General features: G+C 35.1%; 3 protein-coding genes across 3 annotated transcripts; all 3 read right to left on the bottom strand.

Annotated features, from left to right (window-relative positions):
• Positions 1-17,698: 17,698 nt before the first annotated feature.
• Positions 17,699-18,720, bottom strand: LOC139424885 (uncharacterized). The gene is made up of 2 exons (XM_087169429.1): positions 18,588-18,720; positions 17,699-18,369 (listed from the first exon to the last, which is right to left on the bottom strand). Exons 1-2 carry the CDS (start codon positions 18,696-18,698, stop codon positions 18,016-18,018), a joined length of 465 nt encoding a protein of 154 aa, XP_087025555.1. The 5' UTR covers positions 18,699-18,720; the 3' UTR covers positions 17,699-18,015.
• Positions 18,721-18,804: 84 nt separating this feature from the next.
• On the bottom strand, positions 18,805-20,145 carry LOC147806548 (uncharacterized). Its single transcript, XM_087149674.1, has 4 exons — positions 19,915-20,145; positions 19,616-19,828; positions 19,094-19,390; positions 18,805-19,005 (listed from the first exon to the last, which is right to left on the bottom strand). The coding sequence occupies exons 1-4, from the start codon at positions 20,143-20,145 to the stop codon at positions 18,805-18,807; spliced, it is 942 nt and encodes a 313-aa protein (XP_087005800.1).
• On the bottom strand, positions 19,997-21,213 carry LOC147806547 (uncharacterized). Its single transcript, XM_087169428.1, has 2 exons — positions 20,889-21,213; positions 19,997-20,785 (listed from the first exon to the last, which is right to left on the bottom strand). The coding sequence occupies exons 1-2, from the start codon at positions 21,194-21,196 to the stop codon at positions 20,473-20,475; spliced, it is 621 nt and encodes a 206-aa protein (XP_087025554.1). The 5' UTR covers positions 21,197-21,213; the 3' UTR covers positions 19,997-20,472.
• Positions 21,214-27,678: the final 6,465 nt, after the last annotated feature.

Raw genomic sequence — 27,678 nt, 5'->3', positions numbered from 1 at the left:
CATTTTTAGATGCTATTATAATGTCGTCCAGATAGACTGCAATTTGACAAGGCTTAAGGCCTGCTCAGACGATTCCCATTAGGCGCTGAAAAGAATTTGGCGAGTTTCTAAGGCCAAAAGGTACGCGATTCCACTCGTAGAGTCCACTATCTGTAGCAAAAGCTGTTTTATTGGTGTCTTTAGGGTTAATTTTCATTTGATAAAAACCAGCACATAAATCTAGGGTCGTAAAGAGGTAAGAACCTGACAAATTGTCTACGAGTTCAGTGATATTTGGAATCGGAAAAGAGTCTGGTTGAGTTTTGATATTAAGTTTTCGAAAATCTGTACATAAACGATAACTACCATCTTTCTTTTTTACCAAAATTACTGGAGCTGCATATGGGGAGGTGCTTTTCTTTATTATATTATGGTCTAAAAGCTCATTTATTTGACGATCCAATTCACCTTTAAGGTGATGTGCTGTTTTGTAATGTTTTTGCCTGACTGGTACATCATCGGTTAAGTCTACTTTGTGAAATGTATTGCACCCATTAAGATCTCTAATACCAGTGGCAAACAAATTTTCATAACTTTACAAAAAAAAATTTTAAAGCTTCCTGCTTATTAGCATCTAAATTATCCAATTTGATATCACCCCCACAAAAGTCAAAATCCTCTAATGTTTACATTACAATTAAGCTTAGGTGCGTTTTCTATACATTCAATACCCCTGAGGGGGTTTACCTTCTTTAGGTAAACACAGGGAGTCACGCCCCGGGGTACCCTAGTGATCTGTCCTCCCTTCCGTTTCCTCTCCCTTTTCTCCTACTTTCCCCTTTCTCTTCCCCCTTGTCGTGGTTGCCGAATTCACTGGTAAGGGCTTTTTGTCTGTGTTCGATTACCACCCTGTTGTATCGAACCCAGATGGGAAGAGACCACCCGCGTGTTTGCCGTGCGTGGAGACCCGTGTCCCTGGAAAACGGGATCCTGGCAGTTGAGGGGCATCCTGGTACCCCAATACACTGCTTTGGCCCGTGCTTCAGGTAAACGGGAGGTGCATATTGGCCTGTATGCTTCAACCGGCTTGCCACGAACGTCATCTGTTGGCTAGGGTCAAGTCCGGGGTCACTTACTGGGCACCTCGTTAAGGGTGGAGGCTGCTTCAGGGGTGACTCACGGACGTATAGCTATTGGTTAGCATCGGTGTTAAGTGACGAATCATGGTTACTGACATCCCCTTAGTAGGACTCCGTGGTGGGTGGTGCCGCTGGTAGCAGAAATGATTAAAATTTTCTATGGCTGAAAATGGAAAGGTGTTCAGTTCCGCCCACCAAAGCAAAAAAAGCGGAACATTTCTCGCACCATGTGACTATGCTCAGTACTTCCTGATAAGTTTGACTAATCCCACTATTCCAAATACTTCGTTTACTAAAGTGTCCCCCTTTTTGATCCACAAAGCTCTCATTTCGGTTTTAGGAGAAGTAGGTTCTATTAAAAAGTTACGCTCAGGTGATCTATTGGTTCAAGTTACATCAAAACAACAGGCTACCATCTTGTCCTCGTGTACGACTATGTGTTCATTCTCTGTAACTGTAACCCCCCATAAATCACTAAACACCTCCCGTGGTGTTATATCTGAATCTGAATTCATTGATGATACAGAGGAAACGATAGTGGAAGAATTGAAAGATCAACACGTTACTGCTGCCAGAAGGATCAAGATTCGGAGGGATGGTAAACTCATCCCTACGAAACATCTGATCCTTACATTTGACACTTCAAAATTACCAACATCTGTAAAACTTGCCTGGCATAACTGCCCTGTTCGACCTTATGTGCCAAACCCATTGAGGTGTTTTCAATGTCAAAGGTTTGGTCACTCAAAAGCATCTTGTCGAAGCAAGCCGATTTGTGCTAATTGCTCTGGTTTTGACCATAGTGACAATTCCTGTGAGTCGCCTGCCCTTTGCATTAACTGTAAGGGAGCTCATGCTGCGTACTCCAGGAATTGTCCGAAATGGTCCCAAGAAAAAGAAATACAAAGTGTTAAAGTGTTGCAAAATTTGACTTTCAGTGAAGCCCGTCGATTAGTCACCGCCCGTACTCCTCGTCCGGGTGTGTCCTATTCTGCGGCTACTAAAACGTCTTATAATTCTACTAGTACTCAAACCGATTTCCCACTTTTCCCTTCTGTAGGTCATCATCAAATTCAGACTAACAGTCTAAAACCTAGTTTTAGTTTCAATGCACCATCTACATCTAACAGAACTACTTCACCTCCTCCCACCAAAGCACCTAAAACCGATCAATCTGAAAAGGCTCGGCCTTTGCCAAAGCAGCGCTCAACTGCAATTCTACCACCTGCACAAAAACCTGGTCTTTCTAGAAAGAAAAGAGATCCAAAGTACAACCAATATGTCAATAAATCCGACTCTTCTGTTTTGAAGACGATGGATATTGGCTATGAGTTGACTTTGCACCCTTCCGATGAAGATGAAGAATTCATACTGAACTGTCCAACTACTGATGACGTTCCTATGCAATCTTCTCCATCTACTTCATAATGTCCATCTGTTTTATTTCGTGGAACTGTCGTGGTTTACGAAATAAACTAACTAACTTAAAAGATATTATTTCGAAATATCAACCTGCGTGTGTTGCATTGCAGGAAACCCATTTAAATTCATCTGCTGCTTTTAAATTACGAAATTATTCCTGCTCCCGACATGACTTTGATGACGGAAATCATCCTCATGGCGGTGTTGCAATTTTAACTTCAAACACTTTACCATCGACTCACCTTTCATTGCAAACTTCATTACAGGTTACTGTTGTCCAAATTCACATTAATATACTTCTCACAGTCTGTTCGGTTTATTTACCTCCTAATACATCTGTCTCTCAGACAGAATTAAATTCATTGATTGTCCAGTTACCTTCACCTTTTATTTTACTCGGAGATTTTAATGGTCATAGTGAATTATGGGGTAGTTCCGCTTCCAATGATCGGGGGCGTAAAATAGAACTACTTATACAGGACCATAATCTCTGTTTGCTAAATCAAGGAGAAGAAACTTATTTTCATATGCCAACACGAACCTTTCATTCCATTGATTTAGCTTTATGTTCACCAGTTCTCATGCCATTCCTAAACTTTTCTGTTAGTGATAGTCTTCATAACAGTGATCACTTTCCTCTTATATTATCATATTCTGCTACAGTTCCCATGAGTACAAAACCATCAGTATTCATATACCATCGCGCTGACTGGCCCTTATTCACTCAACTTGCTCAGATAGACGATACAATGGTTACTCATGCTAACATAAATACTGCTGTTAATACTGTAACCTCTGTGATTATCCGGGCTGCAGAAGATAGTATCCCAAAGACATCGACCAACGTCCCCCGTTTACGAAAGCCCTGGTGGAATTCTGAATGTACCTCTGCTTACAAGGAGCAAAAACGACTGTGGAACATCTTCCGTCGAACCCCCTCTACGACAAACCTCTTGGCTTTTAAACGAGCCAAGGCGTTTGCTCGCAAGGTCCGACGCATAAGTCAAAAAGAGTCCTGGAAGCGGTATGTCACATCTATATCATCTAAGACATCTACCAGACAAGTCTGGTCGAGAGTCAAAAAAGCAAATGGCATATACCGTGAATTTCATATCCCGATATTCGAAAACAATGGTAATACATATTCTTCTCCTCTCGATGTATGCAATATGCTTGGTGAGACATTTGCTTCTATCTCCAGTCCGGATAACTACAGTTCAGTTTTTCGAAACCACAAGCGCAATGCCGAACGCCAAATCATTAATTTTAACACTCGCAGATCATCTTCATATAATGTTGATTTTACTTTTCTAGAGTTACAACGCGCATTATCATCAGCTTCAAATACAAGTCCTGGTCTTGATGGTATTACATATCGCATGCTCCGTCATTTAGATACTGCGTCCTTGTTAAATGTCCTTGTTCTCTTTAATAGAATCTGGACGGAACAGACGTACCCTACTAAATGGCGTGAGGCTATTGTGATTCCCATTTTGAAACCAGGCAAGGATCCCAAAGATCCAGTAAACTATCGTCCCATAGCCTTAACCAGCTGTTTGGGGAAAACATTGGAGCGCATGATTAACGCACGCCTTGTATATTACCTGGAAAAAAAGCGTCTAATACCTAATTTTCAAAGTGGCTTTCGTAGAGGAAGATCAACAAAAGATAATATTATCCAACTAGAGTCTCGAATTCGAAATGCTTTTGTCCAGCGGAATCATCTAATCTCTATCTTCTTTGATATCGAGAAAGCATATGATCGAACCTGGCGATATGGAATTCTGAAGGCACTGTTTGATTTGGGCCTTCGTGGTCATTTGCCGATTTTTATAAAAAATTTTCTATTTAGACGCTATTTTCGTGTTAAACTTGGATCTACCTTTTCTGACCTTTACATCCAGGCAGAAGGCGTCCCACAAGGCAGCGTCTTAAGCGTCACATTATTCATCACTCATATTTCACTACTTTTAAACATATTGCAACCTGCTGTCTATGGCTCTCTTTATGTTGATGATCTACACATTTCTTGCTCCGGATCCGACATGAGAGTCATCGAGCGGCAACTACAATTAGCCGTGAACAAGATTTTAGACTGGTGTGATCACAATGGCCATACCCTTTCACCTTCGAAAAGTTCATGCATACATTTCTGCCGGAAACGCACCCTGCATAATGATCCCATCATCTCCATTCATAACATTACTATCCCTGTTGTACCTCATACAAAATTTTTAGGCGTCATTTTCGATTCTAAGTTAACCTTTCGTCCTCATATTGTGCACTTGCGCAAAAGATGTGAACAGAAACTGAATATGTTGCGTGTTCTGTCGAAAACGTTCTGGGGAGCGGATCGCCTAGCCCTGCTACGCATATATCAAGCGCTGATACTTTCACGGCTTGACTATGCATGTGCAGTTTATGGCTCTGCAACCGCCTCCAATCTACGTATCTTAGATACCGTACACCATTCAGCTCTTCGCATTTGTTCGGGAGCATTTCGTACTTCTCCAGTGGAAAGTTTATATGTAGTTTGCCAACAAATACCATTACATCTACGTCGCATGCAGCTGTCTCTTACTTATTACTTTAGTGTCATGTCCTCTAAATCGCATCCCTTAAAGCATGATGTTATTTCATCAAGCTTGGAGCGACTGTACCTGGCAAGACCATCACACATTCGCCCATTTCATGCTCGCACACGTTCACTTATCCAAACATTCGACATTTGTGAATTGCCATCTCAATCAGTGGATCACTTTCTCATACCTCCATGGACCATTTCACCATATCAATATATTTCCCTTTTCAAGTTCTACAACAAAGCCAACGTTACACCCGGCGTTTTTTATAAAATCTTCACTGCACATCGTCACCAATATTCTCAATATATACCGATTTTTACAGACGGTTCAAAATCTGTTGGATATGTAGGCTGCTTTGTAATCATCGCTGATGATACATTTAGTTATAAAATCCCAGATATTTGCTCCGTCTTCACTGCTGAAGCTGTTGCTATCCTTATGGCACTAAGACTAATTTCCTCACACTCTACTCGAAAGTATTGCCTATACTCTGATAGTATGAGCGTTTTAAGCCAACTAGAAAAGTTTCACTATGATAGTCATCCAATTTTATGTATCATTATTCATTTGTTAAAAAGTCTTCAGAAGAACGGCTTTGAGATTTTATTTTGCTGGGTTCCAAGTCATGTTGGTATTCCTGGGAATGAACGAGCTGACTCAGCTGCACGATCTGCCACATCTGTCTTATCATTGCCCATACCTTTCGCCGATGTGAAGCTACACATCCGAAAATTTGTAACATCAATATGGCAACAACAATGGGACCTCAAAGTTTTTAATAAATTGCATAACATTAAATCTGATTTAGACAGTTTGCCAGTGCTGCGCTTGCGCAGTGCTGATGTGAAGCTCACCCGCCTCCGAATCGGTCACACCCGGTTAACGCATCTCCATTTACTGTTTGGAGAGCCTTCTCCGGAATGCAGTACTTGTAACGTTCCTCTCACAATTCATCACATTTTAATAACGTGTTCATGTTTTAATCAACATCGTTTAAAGTTTTTTGGAAGTTCTATTTTATGCATGCAAGATTTGTTGGATGGCATTCACCATCCGAACATTTTTGCATTTTTACGAGCCGTTGGTATTTTTAACTGCATATAAAAGTTTTAACACATCTACTGTTTTATACACTCTTAATATCTTATCACCTTTGTTCATTTTACTTAGTATTTCACGCGTTTTATACTGTATTCATACTTTTTATCGTGTTTTATTCACTTTGTACTGTTTTATCAGTTTTAATTGTGCTGCAATTAACATTTTGCATGCACTTAGACGTTTGAACTGTTTCACCATATTGTTTGGCGCAGCATGTCCTCATTTGGACCTTGTGCCACTAAACCCTACATTCAATCAATCAATCTATACATTCAATAAAAGCCAGGTTACTCAATTTATTTATGTGATAAGGATCCTCATTAATATTAATTACCGAAATTGGATACGTATTGTCTTTTATTTAGTGTTAACTGATCTACCTATTAATAATCCATTACTTAAAAATTTCATATTAGGCTGAATAAATACTTCATCTGAATGAATTTCAACTTTACTTCTGGGCTTTACAAAAATTATAGATTCAGAATTTGGAGGAATGATATATTTACATTTTGCAGAAAGATTGATTTGTTTGTCTTCTGCACATACATTACAGGAATCAAGAGTATTAGAAAGGCTTAAGAAGTTTATGGCTACGTTTTGATTTGTTAGAGTTTGAGTATCGAAATTTAAATTAAATTTATTTTTACTCAAAAATGGAGTCCCTAAAATAGCATAATAATCAGATGAACCCAAGCGAGGAGTAAGATAGAAAATTTCTTTAAATTCGCTACCTTTGATACGAAATCTAATGAGTACTTGTTTGTTTATTTTAACACCTGTCCCTGAAAAATTTTGCACGTTTTGATTACATTTTTCAACATATAATTTACAGTTTAAAGTGGGTAAAATTTCTTCCGAAATTATGTTTAGTGATGAGCCACTGTCTAATAAAACTGGGAAATCTGTTTTATTAACATTAATATTAATTGTTGGTAAAGAGACTGAATGGTAACGTGTTGTATTAATAATTAAGGTTGGTACAATGAGGGACTCCTTTGGAGAAACGTGCACCTGCGACTTCTCACCCCTAATTAGTTTAAAATCCGGTTCTTTTTGAAACACCTATCTTCGGTATGATTACGTTTTTTGCAATAATTACACATTAATGTTTTACAATCTCTTCGTAGATGCCCCCTGTCACCACATCTAAAACATTCCTTAATTTGCGTACGGTTGTGGCTTCGTTCGTTATTTCTCCTTTCGCGTCGGTCGTCAATATGACGGGTTCGGTTATCACGTGTGTCCTCTCGCAGTTGGCATTCTCTTAATTTTTCTTTTAAATCATCAATTTGCCTTTGAAGCTCTATTATTTCTCCCTGTTCCTGAGGTCTCAATGCATTGACGATATCTACTAAGCGAGCGATCGCCAAAGTTTCCTCGAAATTAATAGCGTGTTGCTTAAATTCTGCGAATGTATTTATTCCAAACGAAACAGTACCTCTTAATATTTCGCCTTTAATGCCCTGCTTTGCTGTTGTCAATAGGAGTTGCAAACGGTTGTCTTCAAAACCAGCTGCTCCTTCTGGAACGCAATTATAAGACAATCCCTCTATTCGAGAAAAAAATTGTCGAGCGGACTCATTTGGAAGCTGATATGCTGAAGTAAGCCTTGTAATTGACGTGGCTATCGATGTAGTAGTTTGAAAACGTGTACGCAAACCGTCTGTGACTTCTAAATAATTTTGATTTCTTCTCAAATCCCTTTGTGAATTGTAAAACTTCAACGCCTCACCCGTTAATTAATGCCAAGAGTTTATCCCTATCTTGCCATGCGCAATAATCTGCAATTTCATCAAGAAAAGGGCCGATGGGTCCTGAGCCGCTGAAATTTGGGATAACTTGGAGATATTCAGCTAAAGTATTGGTAGCTAACAACATTTGGGGTTTGACTGGCATTGCCATTATGTTCGCAAAATCAAAACTCCAGATAAATACAAAAGCAACAATAAATTTCTACCAACATAAGTGCCTAATTCATTCAAAGAAATAAATAATAATCTATCACTAATTAATGAACTCACTGAATGGTTAATCAATTTAATTCAAAGTGATAATAAAAATTATCAAAATAGTCTTTATCATTTCCCTAACTATTTAATTTACTAATAATTCAAGTTTATCTAACGATGTACGTATACATCAAAATTATTTAGTTTAATTATTTATTAAGGAAAATTTAGTAATTTATTGCAAACGTTAACAGTTAAAAAAAAATTTCATGTAAACACATGAATTGAGCGGGGCTGTAAACCAATCTATCAAATAATAATTTTTCCCCCAAAATATATAAACATAATCAATAATATTATACAAAAATATTAACATAAACCAAGAGAGAGAACAATTTGGGAATATACGCATATGTATAAACCCGACAAAGCATACGCGAGCTGGCACTGATCCAATAAATTAAAGTATTAAAATTATTTATTTTAAACTGCAACTCTATTCATATTGAAAACTAAATATTTAGTTAATTCATTTAGATATTTTTTTAAAGAAAATGCTTGCACTAGCCACGTGCCCATGTTAATAACGACGCCGAAAAATTTACGATAATCGTAATCATAAATCATCTCTACGTTTTAATAACAACCTAAATAATTATAAACATAAATTAGCAACTAAAACATTTAAATTCTTATTCAAAAATAAGCAATCTAATCTCATTATACATTTAAATCTGATCGCGTGTAAGTAAGTATCGCGTTGGTCGCGGCACCAAATATGTTGTATCGGTAAACTAAATTAGTGGTTAGCACAATTTAAATTAATATCTAAAAATAGAAATTTAGATTATTGAATAATAAAAAAGAAAAAAAAATGCGTTGTGTTAACTTTAAAATTAAGATACAACATATGGAAAAAGTTATTATGGAATTACTCGAAAACATGTACCATGCGGTACAAACGATAACCCTAACTAAATCTTGAAGCATCGTGGCTAAAAAAGAACTTTAGTAGAAACAGTAATAATAAAATCACACATAATAATTGAGATTAGGATAGATTTAAATTTTAAACATAATTAAGTTTATTTTTTTCTAGAGTAAAATATTTGCAAGTTGGAAACATTTGGATCAGGCAGCTTTTACATATCAGGTCGTACACACATCATAATTACAATCAATCATTCTATTAAAAAAATTGGGCTTAGATAATTAAGTTATTTTAAGAATAAAAAAAAATATATTCTAATTTTAAAAGAGAGGAAAAATTAAGTTTTTTAAAATAAGACTTATCGATTCGTTGACGCTCGTCGTTTCCATCCCCGGGGAGGCTCAAGCCAAAAGATGGCTAAAACAGCAAGTCACCTAACCTGGAAGGAAAAATCATTAGAATTAAAAAAAATGGCGATCCTCAGCAGGGTTGCCAGACTCTGAAAATAAAAAATACTACGACTTCATCCGAAAAAATACTACATGTCTTAAGCGCTATCTACAGGACTTTTTTGAAAGCTTATGCAGACGAAAACTGAGACAGACGATTATTATTATTATTATAAACATTATTTATATCGTCTGGCTAAAGTTTTTAGAATTATATTTAATTCTATTTTAGTTGAGGATAAAAAAAACAATTATCCTTCTTTGCAATTATACTTCAGTACGTGTAGTAACTAATATTTTTATCAGCAACTTTGTCTTTTGAAGAATAAACAAAGAGTTGTGTGTATCATAATAATGTCTTTTGTGTATCATAAATGATTTATTTCAAAGTTGTATAAAATTGAACCTAAATGAAAATATAAAATCTCATATTTTGTTTCACATAGAAAAGAAACGTAAAATCTACTTAATCAAAGTGCATAAGAAACAATTTATATTATAGTCTACTAGTATAAACGAACTTTTATTTTTCACAATTATCACTAGATATAGTGACTAATAGAAAATAAATTGTTGGATTATTTCAAAAATTGTTTTTTACCTCAAAACTAGAGTGGCACTTTTCTTTGTCTTAGGAAATAAAATTTAAAAAAAAAAAAAAAAAAAAAATGCCACATTTTAAAAAAAATACTGCGAAAAATACCATATCCCTTTTTTTGGTGAAAAAATACTACCGTAGTATCGTCGTCGTCGTAGCAAATTTGTCGAGGCGTTTAGGCCCCGAAGGAGCCTTTTACCTCTCCATATGAAGTGGAATAATGAAGTAGTTGCATCGGAATGGGCCTAGAAGAGAGGGAGAGAAGAAAAAGAAGGTGGTGGGCGTGGCCTGATGGATGCTGCCCGGTGATTGGCTGGAATGCTAGCTAAGTCTGTTCTGAGGTGAAAATTTTTGAAGTTTTGGAAATTACTAAGTTTTGAAGAAGTGCAAGCACTTCTGGATTGTCCATGAGTTTTTCCAACTCGGCAACGAGTAGGAGAGTTCTGGCAACTGGAGAAATATCAGGTGGAGTGGGTTTTGGAGGGTCTGCTGAAGGTTTTCGTCGGGGTTGAAGGCGCCTTTTCAGGGGTCTGGAAGGGCAGCCGGTGAAGTTGGCAGTGTGGACGCCGGCACAATTTGCACATTTCGCAGGCGTTGATCTGGGTTTAGTGCAATTGAAGCTGCGATGAGGCCCCGCACACTTTACACATCTTGGATTGTTGTTGCAGGAGCGCTGTGTATGGCCATATCCCTGGCAGTTGTAGCACTGAATTAGGCCACGCCCACCACGGAAAAGCTCGATCTTAATTGGTCGATCGAAGAAAGTCCTCGTTGTGTTCAGGAAAGATCTGCTGAGATTATTAGCATCGTTGCAAATAACAACAAAGTCCTTATTGATGTTGTTAACAGCTTTTTTCCTTCTCAGCTGGAAAATCTTGATGGGAATGAGGCCTGTGGTTTCAATCTCAGCTTGGAGGATCTCAGGAGTAATTGTGGCCGAGAAGCCTCTAAACAGCAGTTTAGCAGTACGTGAGTTCTCGGTCACAATTTTTTCCGCCATTGGAAAATCAGAAGCTGTCGCAGGAGGGTCAGGAACTTTGGACGGAGTAGCATCCACGGGGAGTTTCCTCGGCTTGGCTTTTCTCCGCTTCTTTCGTACTGGAGTGCAGGAGGGAGATGCTGCCGCTGGGGTGCCGGTGGTGATGCTGCGATCTGATTGGTCGGCTCCAAAGTTTCCTGGCATTTCATTGGCTGAGGGGTCTGGCTGCTCTTAAGAGATCGGCATGCGGCTATGAAGCTTTGCTGGGCGAAGCATCTATCCAATTCTATCTTTGAAAGCGGCACTGGAGAGTTGGTGATTTCAGCTAAGGTCTTTTCAGCATTGTTGATGAGATCATCGATTTTATCCGGTGTTTCAGCGACTTTGGTGCGGGCCAGCTCGGTCATCCGTCTATCGATGGATTGGAGAGACTCGAAATCTGGACGGGCTGGTGGAGAGCGGCTCGGGGTAGACGGATTAAACCGTTTTCCCCCTCGCCCGAAGCGATGAGAAGACATCACAGGAAGGTGGAAGTGAATATAGCCCTACTCTCAATTCGAGTCTAATATTCGGAAAATCAGCAGTGATTCACACCTTACTCTCAATTCGGGTGTGTTTCACTAGAACATATGACCTACTCTCAATTCAGTCAATATATTCTATCAGCAGTGAACGATAAAGTCTTACTCTCAGTTCGGACTATTATCGCAGGAGCATCAGGAAACACAACCTACTCTCAGTTCGGTTGGATCGAGAATTACTACCGTAGTATTAAAAATACTACGTCTGGCAACCCTGATCCTCAGGGTCGAAGCTACCACTTGGCTCCTCCTTCTGCTTTCTCATTGGTTCCTTCCTCCACGACGTATCTAGGTACGTGAAATCGGTAAACCTGCCATCTATCGAATTAAGCTCTAACTAGTAACGGTTGTTAAGAAGTAAATAATTGTTTTCGAAAAAAAAACTGACTTAATTAATTATATTAAAATTATAAAATATAGTAGAAAAAAAATATAAAGCTCTAAATGCCCATAGATGAAAAAAAAAAAGAGCCCAACATAATAATTATGTAAACAATTAGTTATAAGTTATTACATCTACCTTCAATCCAACAATGGCATTCGAACCCAATTATATTTGAAAACATCGTTTGCAGGGAAATATCGATCAAAGTCTGCTATTAGTTTTTCTAAATGATTAATAATAATTTTCTGTATTTCAAAATCTGTGATATCAATATTATTGTCTTCAACAAGTAAATTAAGAGTGGGGAATAAAGCAAGTTTCTTTACTTCAACCTTATTTCTCCATAATTTGAGTTTATTTTTAAAACATGTAATTTTTTCAGTTAATTCAATAATAGTATGATTACGTCCTTGCATAGACGTATTTAGATTATTTATTTCAAATAAAATATCTAACAAATAAGCAACTTGAGTAATCCACTTCAACTCGGAGAATTTAGATGCTAATGGGTGTTTCTTTTCTCTCAAAAATAATTCGACTTCTCTCCGTAATGATAATACTCTTTGAACAACTTTGCCCTGGGACAGCCATCTAACTTCAGAATAATATAATAAATGTTCGTATTCTGCACCAGATTCGAAACACTGTTAGCCGGAAATTCTATAGTTAAGAGCTCTTGATTTGATAAAATTGACTACCGCAACAATTTCATCCAAAACGATACATAATTCGGGCGTTATTTTTTTTGAAGCAAGATTTTGTCTATGTAACAAACATAATTTGTGGATTCATTTGTTTTGCTCTTGTCGAAAATCCCTTTTGAGATGCTGTCATGGCAGCTGCACCGTCGGTGCAAATACTGAAACACTGATTCCAATTTAATCCTTCTTCTTTAAAAAACGAATCGACCATAAGAAAAATATCTTCACCTCTAGTTGTTGTTGACATTGGTTTGCAAAATAAAATGTCCTGTATATCTGTTAAACCTGGATACCGCACGTAAACCATGAGTTGAGCATCTTTACTTACATCTGTCGTTTCATCCAGTTGAATACTAAATAAACCAGCAATTTTTATCGCAAAAAAAAAGTTGATTCTTAATATCAAATGACATACCATTAATTCGTAAACGAATTGTATCATTTGATAATGGTATCTTTTGTAATTTCTTTGAACTTTCATCTCCGCACATGATACGTGCCATGTAAATGGCAGCAGGTTTTATAAGTTTTTCAGCAATATTATGGGGTTTCTCTTGTCTTGCAATTTGCCAAGCCACATGAAAAGAAGCAAGTGTAGCTTGTTTGGCAGAATTTATAAAACCACTACTACTTGGTGCATCCAACTCTGTCTTTTTAAATGGGCTTCTTTTCTTTCGAAAAAAGTACGATCTTTTCCCTCCCTTAAAATTTTGTTTAATTGCAAATGTAGAATCAGTCTATTTTAAAGTGTTCATCTTTCTATGTTTTTCATTTCTTTTACCCTGATTTGCAATTATTTAGATGTTTAATTTTTTTTAATATATAGTTTTTTTCGTATTAATCATTAATAAAGATATTTGTTTTAAATTTGTTGTCTACAATACATTATTTTTGTGAAAATTAATGATATCCAACAACCAATGCAATAAGAAATGTTGATATTGTATGATTTCTGGTTAAAATGATGGGAAAAAAATTGAATTTAAATAAATCATTTAATTTAGTTTTTGAATTCCATAAGCGTATAAAAAATACGCGATTTGGCAACTGTCTGGCTCCTTGGTGACAAAGTTCGTAACTCCGCTGCGATGTAGGTGCCGAAATGTTCCAAATCGTCTTTTCTGGCAACAGTAGTATACAGGGGGTTTGGAGGGACGGAAGTGACGTCACAGTAGAACGTCACCACCCGCCTATTTTTGTCCGCTAACCGGAAGTGGTCGGAAACTGTTTATTTCTGCCCGCCTGTAAACCGGAAGTTGGCTTATTTCTGTCCGACTATATTTTCGATTTTAGTTTCGGTTTCTGTTTTTAAATCAGTTTTGTTTTTTCAATTTAACATTTAATATTACTTTTTGAGGGTGGCAACACTTTTTAGTTTCGTTTTGATATTTCATTGGTGAATATTATTATGTTATGACGTCATGAATCTGTGAGATAATTATGGTATTGCGTAGTTAATTAATTATATAATTAAAAGAAATGGTTGTTAGTTGAGAAATCGAAACTGGCAGGCATCTTTGGTTTGAGTTGAGTTTAGTTGTACACATGCTGCTGCTCATAAAATAATTTTCGAATACACACGTTATTATAAACTTATTTCTGCCCGCCTCGACGTTACCATCACTTTCTTTAGTTGGCAACAAGTAGTTATCTTCCATGTGCATGCCATCTGTTCAAGGGAGTACCGGCTTGGGTCTGACGTCACAGCGGATACGGTGAGCCATCCTAGCGCGCTCTGACAAGATAAGTCTAGATCCGTGATATTGAATTCAGTTCGCTTCACGCGGGCTGTTCACGTGATGCGATTAAATTTTCTTATTGTTTAAATCATTTTCGGAAGATAATTTTTTTGTATTTTGGCAACACTATGTATAGATAAGAGTATATCTCCAAATCATTCATTTCTATTACGCTCCTACTCGATAGGTGTTTGTTTAGCGTTACTCGCTTTTGTTAAGTTTTTAAATTTTATAGTTTTAAATTTTTATTATTAAGTTTACTTCTTAGCTTCATTGGCTTAGTAAATTATGGCTGAAACTTTGAAAAGAAAACATGCTGCTATTGAGGTAAGTACTATTTCGATTGTATTCTTTATAAAAGATTTTTAATATGTTAGTTAAAAGTTCTTTCAATGGGTATTTCGTTATTTAATAGTTATTATAATTCTGTTTTAGTATTTCTTTTAATTTTAAAGATATTTTTAAAAACAACGTGATCTTTAGAAATAGTTCTCAAATAGATTAGTATTTTTTTTTTGTGTATTAAAATTTTAATGGAAAAATAAACTCTTTATTTAATCTTAATAGTAAAATTAGCTATTGTTATTATGAACTTATTATTTGAATAAAAGATTTAAGTTTTTATTGTTTGTTGAACCTGTTGACTCAAAAATATGTTCATTCTTATTTAGGATGTGCCAAAGAGGAGAGGGGCATTCCAGGAAGGACCTTATCCCGAGCACTACTATCCCATTGGTGATAACCTCTTTTTGCTTGCTAATGTCTACCAGAAGAAGGCAGCTATCCATATCAGAAAATTTGACCGTTATGGAGACAATTACAACCCCTCTACCGTTGGACTAAGGGCGCTTTTTCATTACACGACACGATAACGACAAAACGGATCCGATTATCGGCGAACGACATAGGGTCAAGTAAAATACATGGTCAGCAACGGAGCGCTTTTTCACTCACCGATACGATAACGATTATGTCGTATCCGACAAGGCGATTTCGTTTGTCGGAATCAAATGTCGGTTAGGCAAGCAAATTTCTCCTCAAATCGTGGCGATTTTATTAGTTGTTGTGTATCTTTCCTGTTTTATCTCCTCTTTTGATATCATTATTTTATTCTTTTAATCAATTTTAATATTTTATTAGATCATGTCAAATGCAAAATTCGAAAATAAAAGTTTTATATAATTTATTCTCATGCCTGGTTATAAATTTTTAATTTCATGAAGCTGCATTTTTTACATTATAATGAGGTTGAAAGACGTAAACAATCATAAAAGTTTCATTGAAAATTTTTATAAATTCATTATATGCTTTAATGAAGGGATGGTATTTTTTATAATAGTAATGGTTTGATAAGAAGGCAAATAAAGACCCTTATGTATTTCAAACAGAACTCGATCTAACTACTGGTTTCTGCTTGATTGAATAATATAAAGTCTGTTCCCTGATTCAACTGAAACATTTTTTTTAAACATGATAGAACGGCTTCATAAGATAAATTTGATAAAACTCATTTAAAAAATCATCTAAAAAGATTATTCTAAATGAAACTAATATTTTAATTCGATTTGAAAAAAAACGTTAATACTTTAAAATATTTAAAGAATTTAAGTAATGTTAAGTGATTACAGACATTATTTTAAGAATAGATTGGCGGCACTTAAAAACCGCCAAATCTGTAGCTGTGGTGGCGTTAATCTGTAAGTACCATTTCGTGCACCCAAAAACGTTTCTGCACTGCTAGCTTTTTTCTTCTAAAATAAAGTAAGAAGTTTGAGACGACGATTATCATCCGGCATATTTAAAGTTCGCAGAAAAAAACCCAGCAGAACACAAGCAACTGCTCACTTGTTGGGTCTTTGTGCCAACTAAATTAAATGAACGCCAATTTACGATACTACCAATAATTTTATCAAAAAAATAACATATTTTATTTCTTAAACATTTTAGAACACAACAACATTTATTATATATCTAACTCCGTTGCCAAAACGAATTCAAAACTAAAACTTATAATTTTTCAAAACACGTTCAAATAAATTATTTAAATTTTATGTCTCTACACACTCAAGCTCAAAACATTGAATGAACAAGAATTTCTACTTCTCGCACTAACGATATCGGACAAGTGAAAAAACAATTGCTTAAACGATCCGGCAACGACATTGTCGTTCACACATTTGTCGTCCGATTTTGTCGGTATCGTGTCGTGTAATGAAAAAGCGCCCTTACTCTGACGCCTGAACAGTTCAACGTCTGTTTTCACTATGTTCCACCTTCTTCAATTTTCGACATCATTGAAATCAATCTGGCCCTGGAAGCAGTCAACTCCTACGACAAAAGAGAATTCTACCTTCTGATGGCAGATGATGGTAAAATCAGCTTGACTCACGAGCAAACATGTCGCAGCTGCCGTGTCTACAAGTTCCCAGTTAATATAACAACGTGATATAATGACAACGTGAACTCCAGCTTCATCGCTCTGAAGTATAAATCCAGGGACTTTCTGGAGACATTCCACACCGTGTCCAAGCGGAACCTGCCTGTTGAAAAACCCACAAGTGACCGCTACGAAGAAGCCGAGAAGGATATGAATGTGTGCCTCTCAGTTGTCTTATATAAAAACATTGGACAAAAAAAAGACATTCGCCCACCCATGAGGCTTGGCGATGAAGAAGTAGAAATCGGTGATTTAGTGCCCGTAAAAGACTTTAACGAATCCTGCATGTATCTGAACTTCACAGGAATAGTTGTGGACTACGAAAGGGAGTTAACTGCAAACATGTTGTTCCCAGAACGGGAGCCGCTCATAAACTTTTTGAGTGAACAATATTTAAAAAACATTAAATTGGATGTATGTATCGAGGCAGCTAGAAAGGATTTCTGTTCGTATGAATTTTAAAGTATTTACTATTCCTTCTAAATAAATGTATTTATATTATATTTATTTTCTTATTTTTTCTTTTTTAAAAATGTATTCATGAAGTTTAATTTTTCAGCAGGTATTGAAATTTTCTTTTTCAGAGGCAATGATATTTTATATTTCAGGGGCTTATTTTTAACAATGATTTACAAGTTTAGTTTGGTAAATTACTTGTGTAATTCGATTTTTATTAAATACCAATAATATACTTAAATTTAAATTGTTGATATTGTTAAAAATTGTAGAATATTTTATAGAATTGGATTAGTATTAATAATGTAATTAAATTTTATTAAATACCATTATAATTAAATTAAAAAAATTACTATAATTAACTTTAGCGTTTGCGGAAAAATTATAGATTATTTATGTACAAATGGATAATTTATTATCATCAGTTTATAGGAAACCTGAACATTCGTAGTTCAATTTTTGTGAATTTCTGAAGTTGAGGGTAAACCCACGCACCTTACAGCATTGTTTCCCCCCAGCTGTCTCATAGGCGTAGTTTTTAGCTCCACCTTTAAAAAAAACATTTTAATGAATAATCAAAATTATAGCAATATTATAATAATCAAAATTACATTAATAAAATAAAATTTAAATTTATACATACCAGATACAAACGTTGTTATGGTATCACCATCCAACTCGTCGGTGAATTCTCCCAGGAAATTTCCAAGTGGCGGATCATTCTCACCGTTGCTTGCATATATGATGGAGTCCGTATCATGATAGAGCACCGCGTCTCCCAACTTCTCCATCTCTGAGTACAGTTTCAGTCTTGCCCATGCTGTCGTGAACGCGGCCAAAAAGATGTTTGTGGACGTATCCTGAGCTACAAACTCTTCTTTGTACTCCCAAGAAATGGCTGCCACTTCTTGCGTTGGGAAGTACACATCTTTTACCTGAAAATTAATAACATCATTCAATTTTTATTATCTACTTAAAAAAAGCTAGCTCATTCAATTCCAATGAATTTAAAAAAAAGTTAAAGTAAAAATTTTGATGTAAAAAAAAAATCAATAAAAGTACATATAAATACGTAAGAGCTTACATGTTTTGTGATGTTAAAAAAAAAAATCAATTAATAAAAGTACATATATGTAAATACGTAAGAGCTTACATGTTTTGTGGGATCAGACAAATATTTGTTAAAATGGGCTAGTGTTGTCACAAATTCCAGCTGTCCTTTATTGCAGTTCATTCCCCATCTAAAAAATAATAGCAATAACATTAATCAAGAATTAAGATTTTACAATCATTTACATGAAAATTTAAGAAGCAAACTATGCAGACCTTCCCCAAAAACTATTCAAAATTAACTTGGCAACAGCCCTTCTTCACAGATTTTTTATTATTTTCGAAGCCTCTAATGCCACACCTTCTTTTTCTAAATATGCTGCAATATAGCTAATTTTATCTTCCTCTGTGACGCACTCAGCTGGCCAGCCACTTGACTCTTGCTTTATCTTTAAAAATAAATCGATGAAAGATTTAAAGAGTGATGAAGAATTCTCTTCAAAGTGATACTCTTCATGAACCTAAAAAAAAAACAATAATTAATTTCAAAAATCTATACCATATTTAATACAGTTTGACTGTAACCTATAATCATTTCATTTTCTTTACTTCTTTAATTTCATATCCTTTCCTTAGGTCTAGTTTTACTTCTTCCGTCACCCAGGTGCCTGTTATAGATCTTTCATCGTCGGTGTGGGTGCATGGGGTTTGTTGTAGAATTTCTGCACAACTCCTACACAGAGGAAACATCAACTTCTTATTGCAGCGATACGAGAGAACTGGAAGATACAATTTCCTTGGTGGCACAATGGTGCATTTTACGACACCAAAATAGTTTTCAAGGGAAGTGAACCCTTCAGTGATAATGATGGGGTGACCTACGGGGTACTTGCAGTACTTATTTACCTAAATAAACGAAACAAATATGAATAAAATGACTTGTGAATAACTCAAGTGTTCATTATACAAATAAAATTAAGAAATAAAACATTTAAGTTTCAAAATAAAAATATTACCCATGGATAAAGCGAAGTGAAGTCGACATATTTGGCCTCTCCTTCGTAGAAAAGTTTTATGGCGTTTGTTCTGCCCCCATTAAAAAGCCTCTCTGGGCACGAGGCGATCCTTCACCTTATGGCTGAGTAAAAATAATTTTAACTCTTCATCCGTCAACTTCTCCTTTCGGAATTCATGCTCCCAGCACTCTATTACGTTGTAACCTAAAGACCTTAATTTCTCGGTGGTGTCCTCAGTAGTCTGCCTTAGATCTCCCATAGTCATATCTTTAAACGGATGGATTTGATCTGCATTATAACATTTCAAGCAACCATGGTAGAAGCACCCCTGAAAATAATAATTAAAAATATACATACAAATATAATCTAAATAATAGTATATAAATTATTACGATCAATAGAGTCAATACTTACATGATACTGATATATAGTGTTGGTGTCTTCGCAAAATCCGTCCACATTTCCACGAATCTTCACTTCCCCTGTTCCATTAAGGGCGTGGGCAATAGTAACACCTTCTTTCATTGATAAAAAATCTAACCATCGGATGGAGTCGGCACTATAGTTAACTTTTGAAGTATATCCCTGAACTGGAACCATAGCAATAGTTTTTTCTTTAATATGGGCACTTCTGAAAATTGTCATACTGGCTGAGGCAATGGTAACGTACCTAAAATATAAATGACCCATTATTTAAGTTCACTTACATATAATTTACAGTTACTTTAAAAACACTCTAAACATATGCTTACTGGAAAGGGTCGACACCTCCAACATCTAAGAACTCTTTTTGGTAAATTTGACTGGAACGTCGCAAAATATCAACATCAGATCTATAGAATAAAATGATATTTTAAATCAAATAAATAAAAAAATTATGTAGGCAAAAATAATAATAAAAAAATTTACTTACCTGCAATAAGCTAAAATTTCTTCTTTAAAGTTGAAGATTTTATTCTTTTGTTGTTCATACTATTTAAAGAATTCCGCTCGAGCCTTGCTATTCTTAGAATTTGGGGAATAATAATCAGCATCTGGTACAGGGCCAATATAATTTTGATTCTGGGGAGTGTTAAAATAATGAGGGAAAAACCCCTTGTGTAATTCCTCAAGACCAAAGGTAATGGGAAGTTTTGACAACGGCATTAGCATGAAATTGATGGAGTCTATAATGCGCAACTGCAATCCCTTGTGATGAATCATCATGAGTAAACTGCCGTTTGGAATGATATCTGGCTTTGTTCCTTGTTCAATAAGCCAGGCTAGAATGAATTGCCCGTCCAAACTAAAAAATAATAATAATAAATTACATTTTACTGAATCAATTAAAAAATGTTTTTAACCATAAATACAAACAATTCCTTAAAATTAAAAAACTAATTGCTTACGCTTTCATATTATGTGCTATAGCAGTATATCCTTTATGTTGTTTATCAAACAGCCATGTACAAAATTGGTCACAAGCTTCGTAGCCTATGAATACATACTCTGTACCGTCTGCTGTTTGGGCCACAGCCAGATTCACCACATGCTCACCCGTTGACTGGTCAGTTTCGAAGTCGAAAAAAATTAGTTTATCAGAAGGTGATTTCGAATTCGTCTTCTTCAGAAAGCATCTATGGGTTGATGCGACAATCAACTTCTTACAGGAAGGGCATTTTGTGTTATAGCATTTATGCTCACAGGGAGGACACATCCTTCGCTGTAGGACTTGCTTACATGTTCCGCATTGATAAATCTAAAACAAATAGACAACGTAAGAAATCTGGGAAAAAATATCACGGAAAAGTAATAATTACAATATCATTAAGAAATTATGCCTTATCACAAAGAGATAATTGCTGGTTTCCAGTTTTCGCTTTATGGGCAATGAAACAATCTTGTGATTGACAAAGTCGATTACAGTCTGGGCACCTTTTCTTTGTGTCGTCTGTAGCACAACCACCCCTTCGGCATATCCAACAAGCTTTCAAGCAATGGTGGTCTTCAATATTGTTGTAAGGCTTATCGCACATTTCGCAGTAAAAATCGGAAGCATAAAAACCGGACAAGCTTTTAATCACATCAAAGTAATTATTGTGTAACCACAACGTTATACGCCTGGACCTTGGTGTGTCATCTTTGTATGAAACCTAATAAGAAATGAAATAAATTAATTACTTAGAGCAATTGCTAATTAAAGCCTACGCTTAATTACTAGCTTCATCTCTACTTTATAAAATCTGAAATGAAATATACAATAAATAATATTATACATTATAATTTTTCCTGAGCAATTGGTAATTAAAGCCTACGCTTAATTTACTAGCGTCATCTATGCTTTATAAAATCTGAAATGAAATACACGATAAATAATATTATATATTAAAATTAAGTATTTTTTCCCACAATTCTAAAATGAAGAAAAAAAAATTATGCAGTTGCTAATTTTAAATAAATAATAAAAACATTCTAACCTTGTTTAAATTTGTAGTTGAAATCACTACGATTTGAATATTCAGATAATTTTCAAATAGCTTTATCTCCCGGTATGTACAAGGTCCCAACGGTACACCAGCAGTACGATGCAATTCTTTCGCTCTGTTCATAAGAGCGGGCCGCGTTCTCTTTCTCATTGCTTCTATAGCCGTCCTGTCGTTTTCTAAATGAGCAATAGCGTAAACTATTGCTTTTGCGCAGCATAATCCTTCATCATCCATCGGAATTGTCAAAATTGACCTTTTCTTTAACCCATCCACTTGCTCGTTAATTACTCGCTGTTGTCTACCAGCTCCTACGTCACGTAATATGGTAATAGCATTAATGAGGAAACCATTGTCCAATTCAATAGTGTTCTTCGGCTGCAGCACCTTCATCACCGCAGACAATATTTTCTCGACTGTCATTTCAGAGACGGGCATCAATGTGGTGGAAATCGGTTTGTCGAGACCATCAGCTTGAATACAAATTCTTATTAAATCGTTCGCCTTTAAATTCCAGGAAACCTTCAAAATTTCTTCAAAGAGTTGCCGAACTAAACCTATTGACGCATCTGCCAAAGGGGTATTCGCAAAATCAGCAGGTAGCTTCTCTTGATCTACGATTGCTCTGTAGGAGACCTCATCCCCTCTGTATTTTTCCGTACGCCTTCGGGACAATTGCTCGAGCATAATGGCAGGTCTTAACTAGAGTTAAAAAAAAAAAATTATAAGTAACTTAATACATTGTTAGATTTAAAAAAAGAAAAAAAATATATCAAAAGGATCTTACATTGATTGGTACTGAATCTTCCCTCTCAACAAAAGCAGACCCTGCAGCAGACGGGCCAGGACGATTCTGTTGAAATATATAAAATTAAAAATTGCTAGAAATTTATAAAATGATAGAAATTTTAATAATCTGCTATATAATCGCTATAAAATTTAAATAATGCTAGAAATCGCTAGAAATTTTAATAATTATTAAAATATATTAACAGATGAGCAATAACAATAAAATTGATACTAAAAAAATTATATGGAGTTAAATATTACCTCAAATCCTGAACCCACTTGATAATAAAGAGGAAGATTTTGGAAAACTTGAGTAGCTTCAACAAATCCTTGCGTAATATCTCCTTATTGCTTAAAATGATACATTTTATTAAATAATACTAAATTTAAATTCATTTTTTAAAATTTATATGATTAATTAGATTAATCTCATTTATTGATAAAATTTAAAATAGATATTTTAAGCATATCTAATGGTGGTTTAAACAAAAATCATTTATTATTATCCCACTAATAATATTATTCATTTCCTTAAATATAAATTACTTTTATATCGAATAACGTGAATAATAATATTTGTTGATTTAATTAAATATTAATTTACATTTATTTAATTGGAATAAATATAATCATAAAGATTAGAAAAACATATTTCTATAATTAGTTTTAAACATTCTATAGGCTCTAATAATAAAATTAAATATATAGATAATTAATAAATAATTAAACATAGTCAATTAAATCGGTTAAACACTATGGCTCTAAATTGATATCGAACATGTGTTGAATACAGAAGTCTATCTTATTAACGCAAAGGTGTATATGGATTCGTGGGTCAGTGGTTAAGATAGCTATTAATTAATTAGATATTAATTTTTAAACTTATTTCATAAAGTAAAAATACAATTCAAACTGTAATTTTAAACATTCTATAAATTTTAATTATAAATATTAGTATTATATAGGTAATTAATAAACAGTTAATTAAAATATTATTAAATAATATCTAATAGAAACTTATAATAGTATTTAACAAGCAAATTACAATATTCTTTTATTTCTTTGTTTCACTCATAGAGGGCGCCACGTCTGTCTTATTTAGTCTTTCCATAACAAAACTAAACAGTGTTGCCACCATATAAAAGAAATAATAAAACAAAACCACAGGAGGGCAGAAATAAGTTAATAATAACGTGTGTATTCGAAAATTATTTTTATGAGCAGCAGCATGTGTACAACTAAACTCAACTCAAACCAAAGATGTTTGCCAGTTTCGATTTCTGAACTAACAACCATTTCTTTTAATTATATAATTAATTACTTACGCAATACCATAATTATCTCACAGATTCATGACGTCATAACATAATAATATTCTCCAATGAAATATCAAAACGAAACTAAAAAGTGTTGCCACCCTCAAAAAATAATATTAAAAGTTAAATTGAAAAAACGAAACTAATTTAAAAACAGAAATCGAAACTATAGTCGGCAGAAATAAGCCAACTTCCGGTTTACAGGCGGGCAAAAATAAACAGTTTCCGACCACTTCCGGTTAGCGGGCAGAAATAGGCAGGTGGTGACTTTCTACTATGACGTCACTTCCGTCCCTCCAAACTATACTACTGGCATCATTGTTAATATCTGCAGCCATTAAATCTCCCTCCTGCGTGCACTCTTTTTCGTTGCTGGTTTTGCGTGGTGTTTGTAGAGTTAGATTATTCTCCAAATAGGGATCTTCATCCGTGTAGTCATCTTCGAATGTTTTCTCAATTTCCTTCTGTTTTTGCTGTAAGGAAATAAAGCTTCATGTGACTTTTAAAGTAACTTATCAATGTGCTTCTACGCATGTATGCATGTTCCCCCAAATCTCATTAAATTAGTAGGGGGGGTCAGTTCAAAAGTGATTGATCTGTTGTGGAATGACTCATTATAAGATTTTTCCTTTGCTAATATTTCCTTCTACTTATTATATAAATATAATTCCAATTTTAAAGGATCTTTTTTTATTGAAAGTTTCTAAATCAAAAAATAAATATTTTACTCTTATATGCTTCAAATATAGATTTTTATATAGGGGGAGGGGGACTCTGGGACACTCTTTTTTCGGGACAAATAATGGTCACTGACTTTTCAGCACTTCACAAAACAACTAAATTATGTTAACTCATCCTTATACATTCTATTTTCTTATATCAAGTTCAAAAACAATCAAAGTATGGAGCAAATTAGAGAAAAAAAATACTTTTTACACTACTATAAAAACATCTTTAAAAAAGATGGTCTAAGAAAATGATGATTTTTTTTAAGATCCATATCAGTGTGTGTGTGTTAGCCAGACCAATTGTGTTGGTGCTGTTTTATAATAGCAAATGGTCTAAGTTTTCATACTTACATATATTTTTTCTTAATTATTTTTAAAATTAATTTTAGAAGTATACTGATTTATCCCCCAGTTTACTGGGGTTATTCTTGGTCAGTGGGGCAATTCTTGGTAAGTGATATTTTAATTGTTTTTTTCATTTATTTTTGTCAGGATAATATTTGTATTTTCTTTAACTGTTATGCTTTACTGTAATATTATATTATACTTCAACTGTAACTTTATATTACACTTTAACTGTAATCATTATTTCTACATTAACTGTTTCTCATGTTCTACTAATGTTAAGACCAATTTCTCACATGCTCATTTTTCACTGGATTTATTCCATGTGATATTAGATAGTTGTTATTAGTTTTTTTATTTAATATTATTAAAAATATTATACCATAATGCCAAGAAACTATAAAAGGATGCTGAATTGTTTAAGAACAAGTTTGATGAAGCTGTTTTGAAAATTGAAAATGATAATTTGAGTATTAGAGCAGCAGCCAAGGAAGTGGGTATTCCATTTTCCACTCTTCAAACCCACTTGCAAAATTTGAAAAATAAAGTTGTGAAGAAATCAGTAGGAGCATCTTTGAGTATTCCCGAGAAGGAAGAATTGAATTGAATTGAATGTAGGGTTTACTGGCACAAGGTCGACAAAAGAACATGCTGCGCCAAACATGCGATTTTAAAACGAACCAACGGTAAACTCATCTTACTATGTTTCTTACTAGATTTTTACTCAAGGGTATTAGAAAGTGAATAAAATCAGTTAAATATAAATACTATAAAACCAGATGAAACAGGATCAAAAGTGAATAAAATCAGTTAAATATAAATACTGAAAACCAGATGAAACAGGATCAAAAGTGAATAAAATCAGATAAAAGTTTAAACAGGATAAAACAGTTATATACAGTATAAAACACCAATTGCGCGTAGAAACGCAAAAATGTTAGGGTGATGGGTGTCTCCTAACAAATCCTCCAGCGATAAAATAGAACTACCAAAAAAGGTAAGACGGTAAAAGTTAAAACATGGGCAAATAGTTAAAATATGATTAATAGAGAGTAAAACATTATAAGAGTCGCACTGGGGAGGCTGTTCTCCAAACAGTAAATGTAAATGTGTGAAGCGAGTGTGGCCGATTCGGAGACGGGTTAGCTTAACATCTGCGTGACGAAGACGTAATACAGGCAAAGGGGTAATATCTGGTTTAACTGAGTGCAATTTGTTATAAATTTTAAGGTTCCACTGTTGCCGCCAGAGAGACGTGATAAACTGCCGTATGTGACGTTTTATGTCTGAGAAAGGTACGGATATGGTTAAAACAGTGGTGGCAGACCGTGCAGCCAAGTCGTTTCCTGGGATACCGACGTGACTTGGCACCCAGCAGAATAAAATATCAAAACTCTTATTGTGAAGAGTAATGAGTAAAGGGTTAATAAAACACAAACTTGGATGACTATCACTGCGAAAATTTCCTAATTGACGCAAGATGCTCATACTGTCAGAGTATATGCAATATTTGCGTGTAGAGAAAGTGGAAATCTGCCGCAGTGCCAATAAAATGGCAACAGCTTCAGCAGTGAAGACGGAACAAATATCTGGGATTTTGCAGCTATAAGTATCATCAGCGATGATTGACACCACAGCCGACACATCCCGCAGATTTTGATCCGTCAGTAAAAACAGGCAGATACTCCGAATATTGCTGACGATGAGAAGCGAAGATATGCTGATAAATGTTGGGTGTAACACTAGACTTACTGTACATCATAAACGGTGAATGAAACTGATAGGATGAGATGGTCCATGGAGGTATGAGAAAATGATCCACTGATTGCGATGGTAATTCGCAAATGTCGAAAGTTTGTATGAATATACGAACGCGAGCATGTAATGGTCGGACGTGAGAAGGTCTAGCTACATACAGTCTCTCCAAGCTTGATGAAGAAACTTCACACCTTAAAGGATGTGATATACTAGACATGACACGATAGTAATATGTCAGAGAGAGATCCAACGCAGCGATCAATGCGACGTAGATCCAAAGGTAATTGTTGGCAGACGACATACAAGCTTACTACTGGACTGGTGCGAAACGCACCGCTGCATATACGTAAGGCCGTATGATGCACTGTGTCCTAGTGTTTTAAGTGAGAAGATGCCGCAGTGCCATAGACCATGCAAGCGTAGTCGATACGTGACAGTATTAATGCTTTGTATATTCGCAGTAAAGCGATGCGGTCTGCTCCCCAAAACGTGTTTGACAGAACGCGCAGCATATTCATTACCTTCTAACAGCATTTTCTCAGTTGATTAATATGAGGGAGAAAAGTCTTTTTTTTATCAAAGACTACTCCCAAGAATTTCGTTTCCTCAACAATAGGTATTGCAGTGTTGTTAATGAGTATAACAGGATCGTTATGTAACCTGCGTAGCCGACAAAAATGTATGCAAGAACTTTTGGTAGGTGAGAGTGTATGACCATTCTGATTACACCATACTACAATTTTGTTGACTGTTAGTTGAAGTTGACGCTCAATTACTCGC

This window comes from Parasteatoda tepidariorum, chromosome 8, assembly GCF_982258835.1.
Source record: "Parasteatoda tepidariorum strain Cologne lab strain chromosome 8, Ptep-v5.0, whole genome shotgun sequence".
Classification (NCBI taxonomy): Eukaryota; Metazoa; Arthropoda; class Arachnida; order Araneae; family Theridiidae; genus Parasteatoda; species Parasteatoda tepidariorum.
The sequence above is the reverse complement of the archived record's forward strand: the minus strand, read 5'-3'. Positions and strand labels throughout refer to the sequence as shown.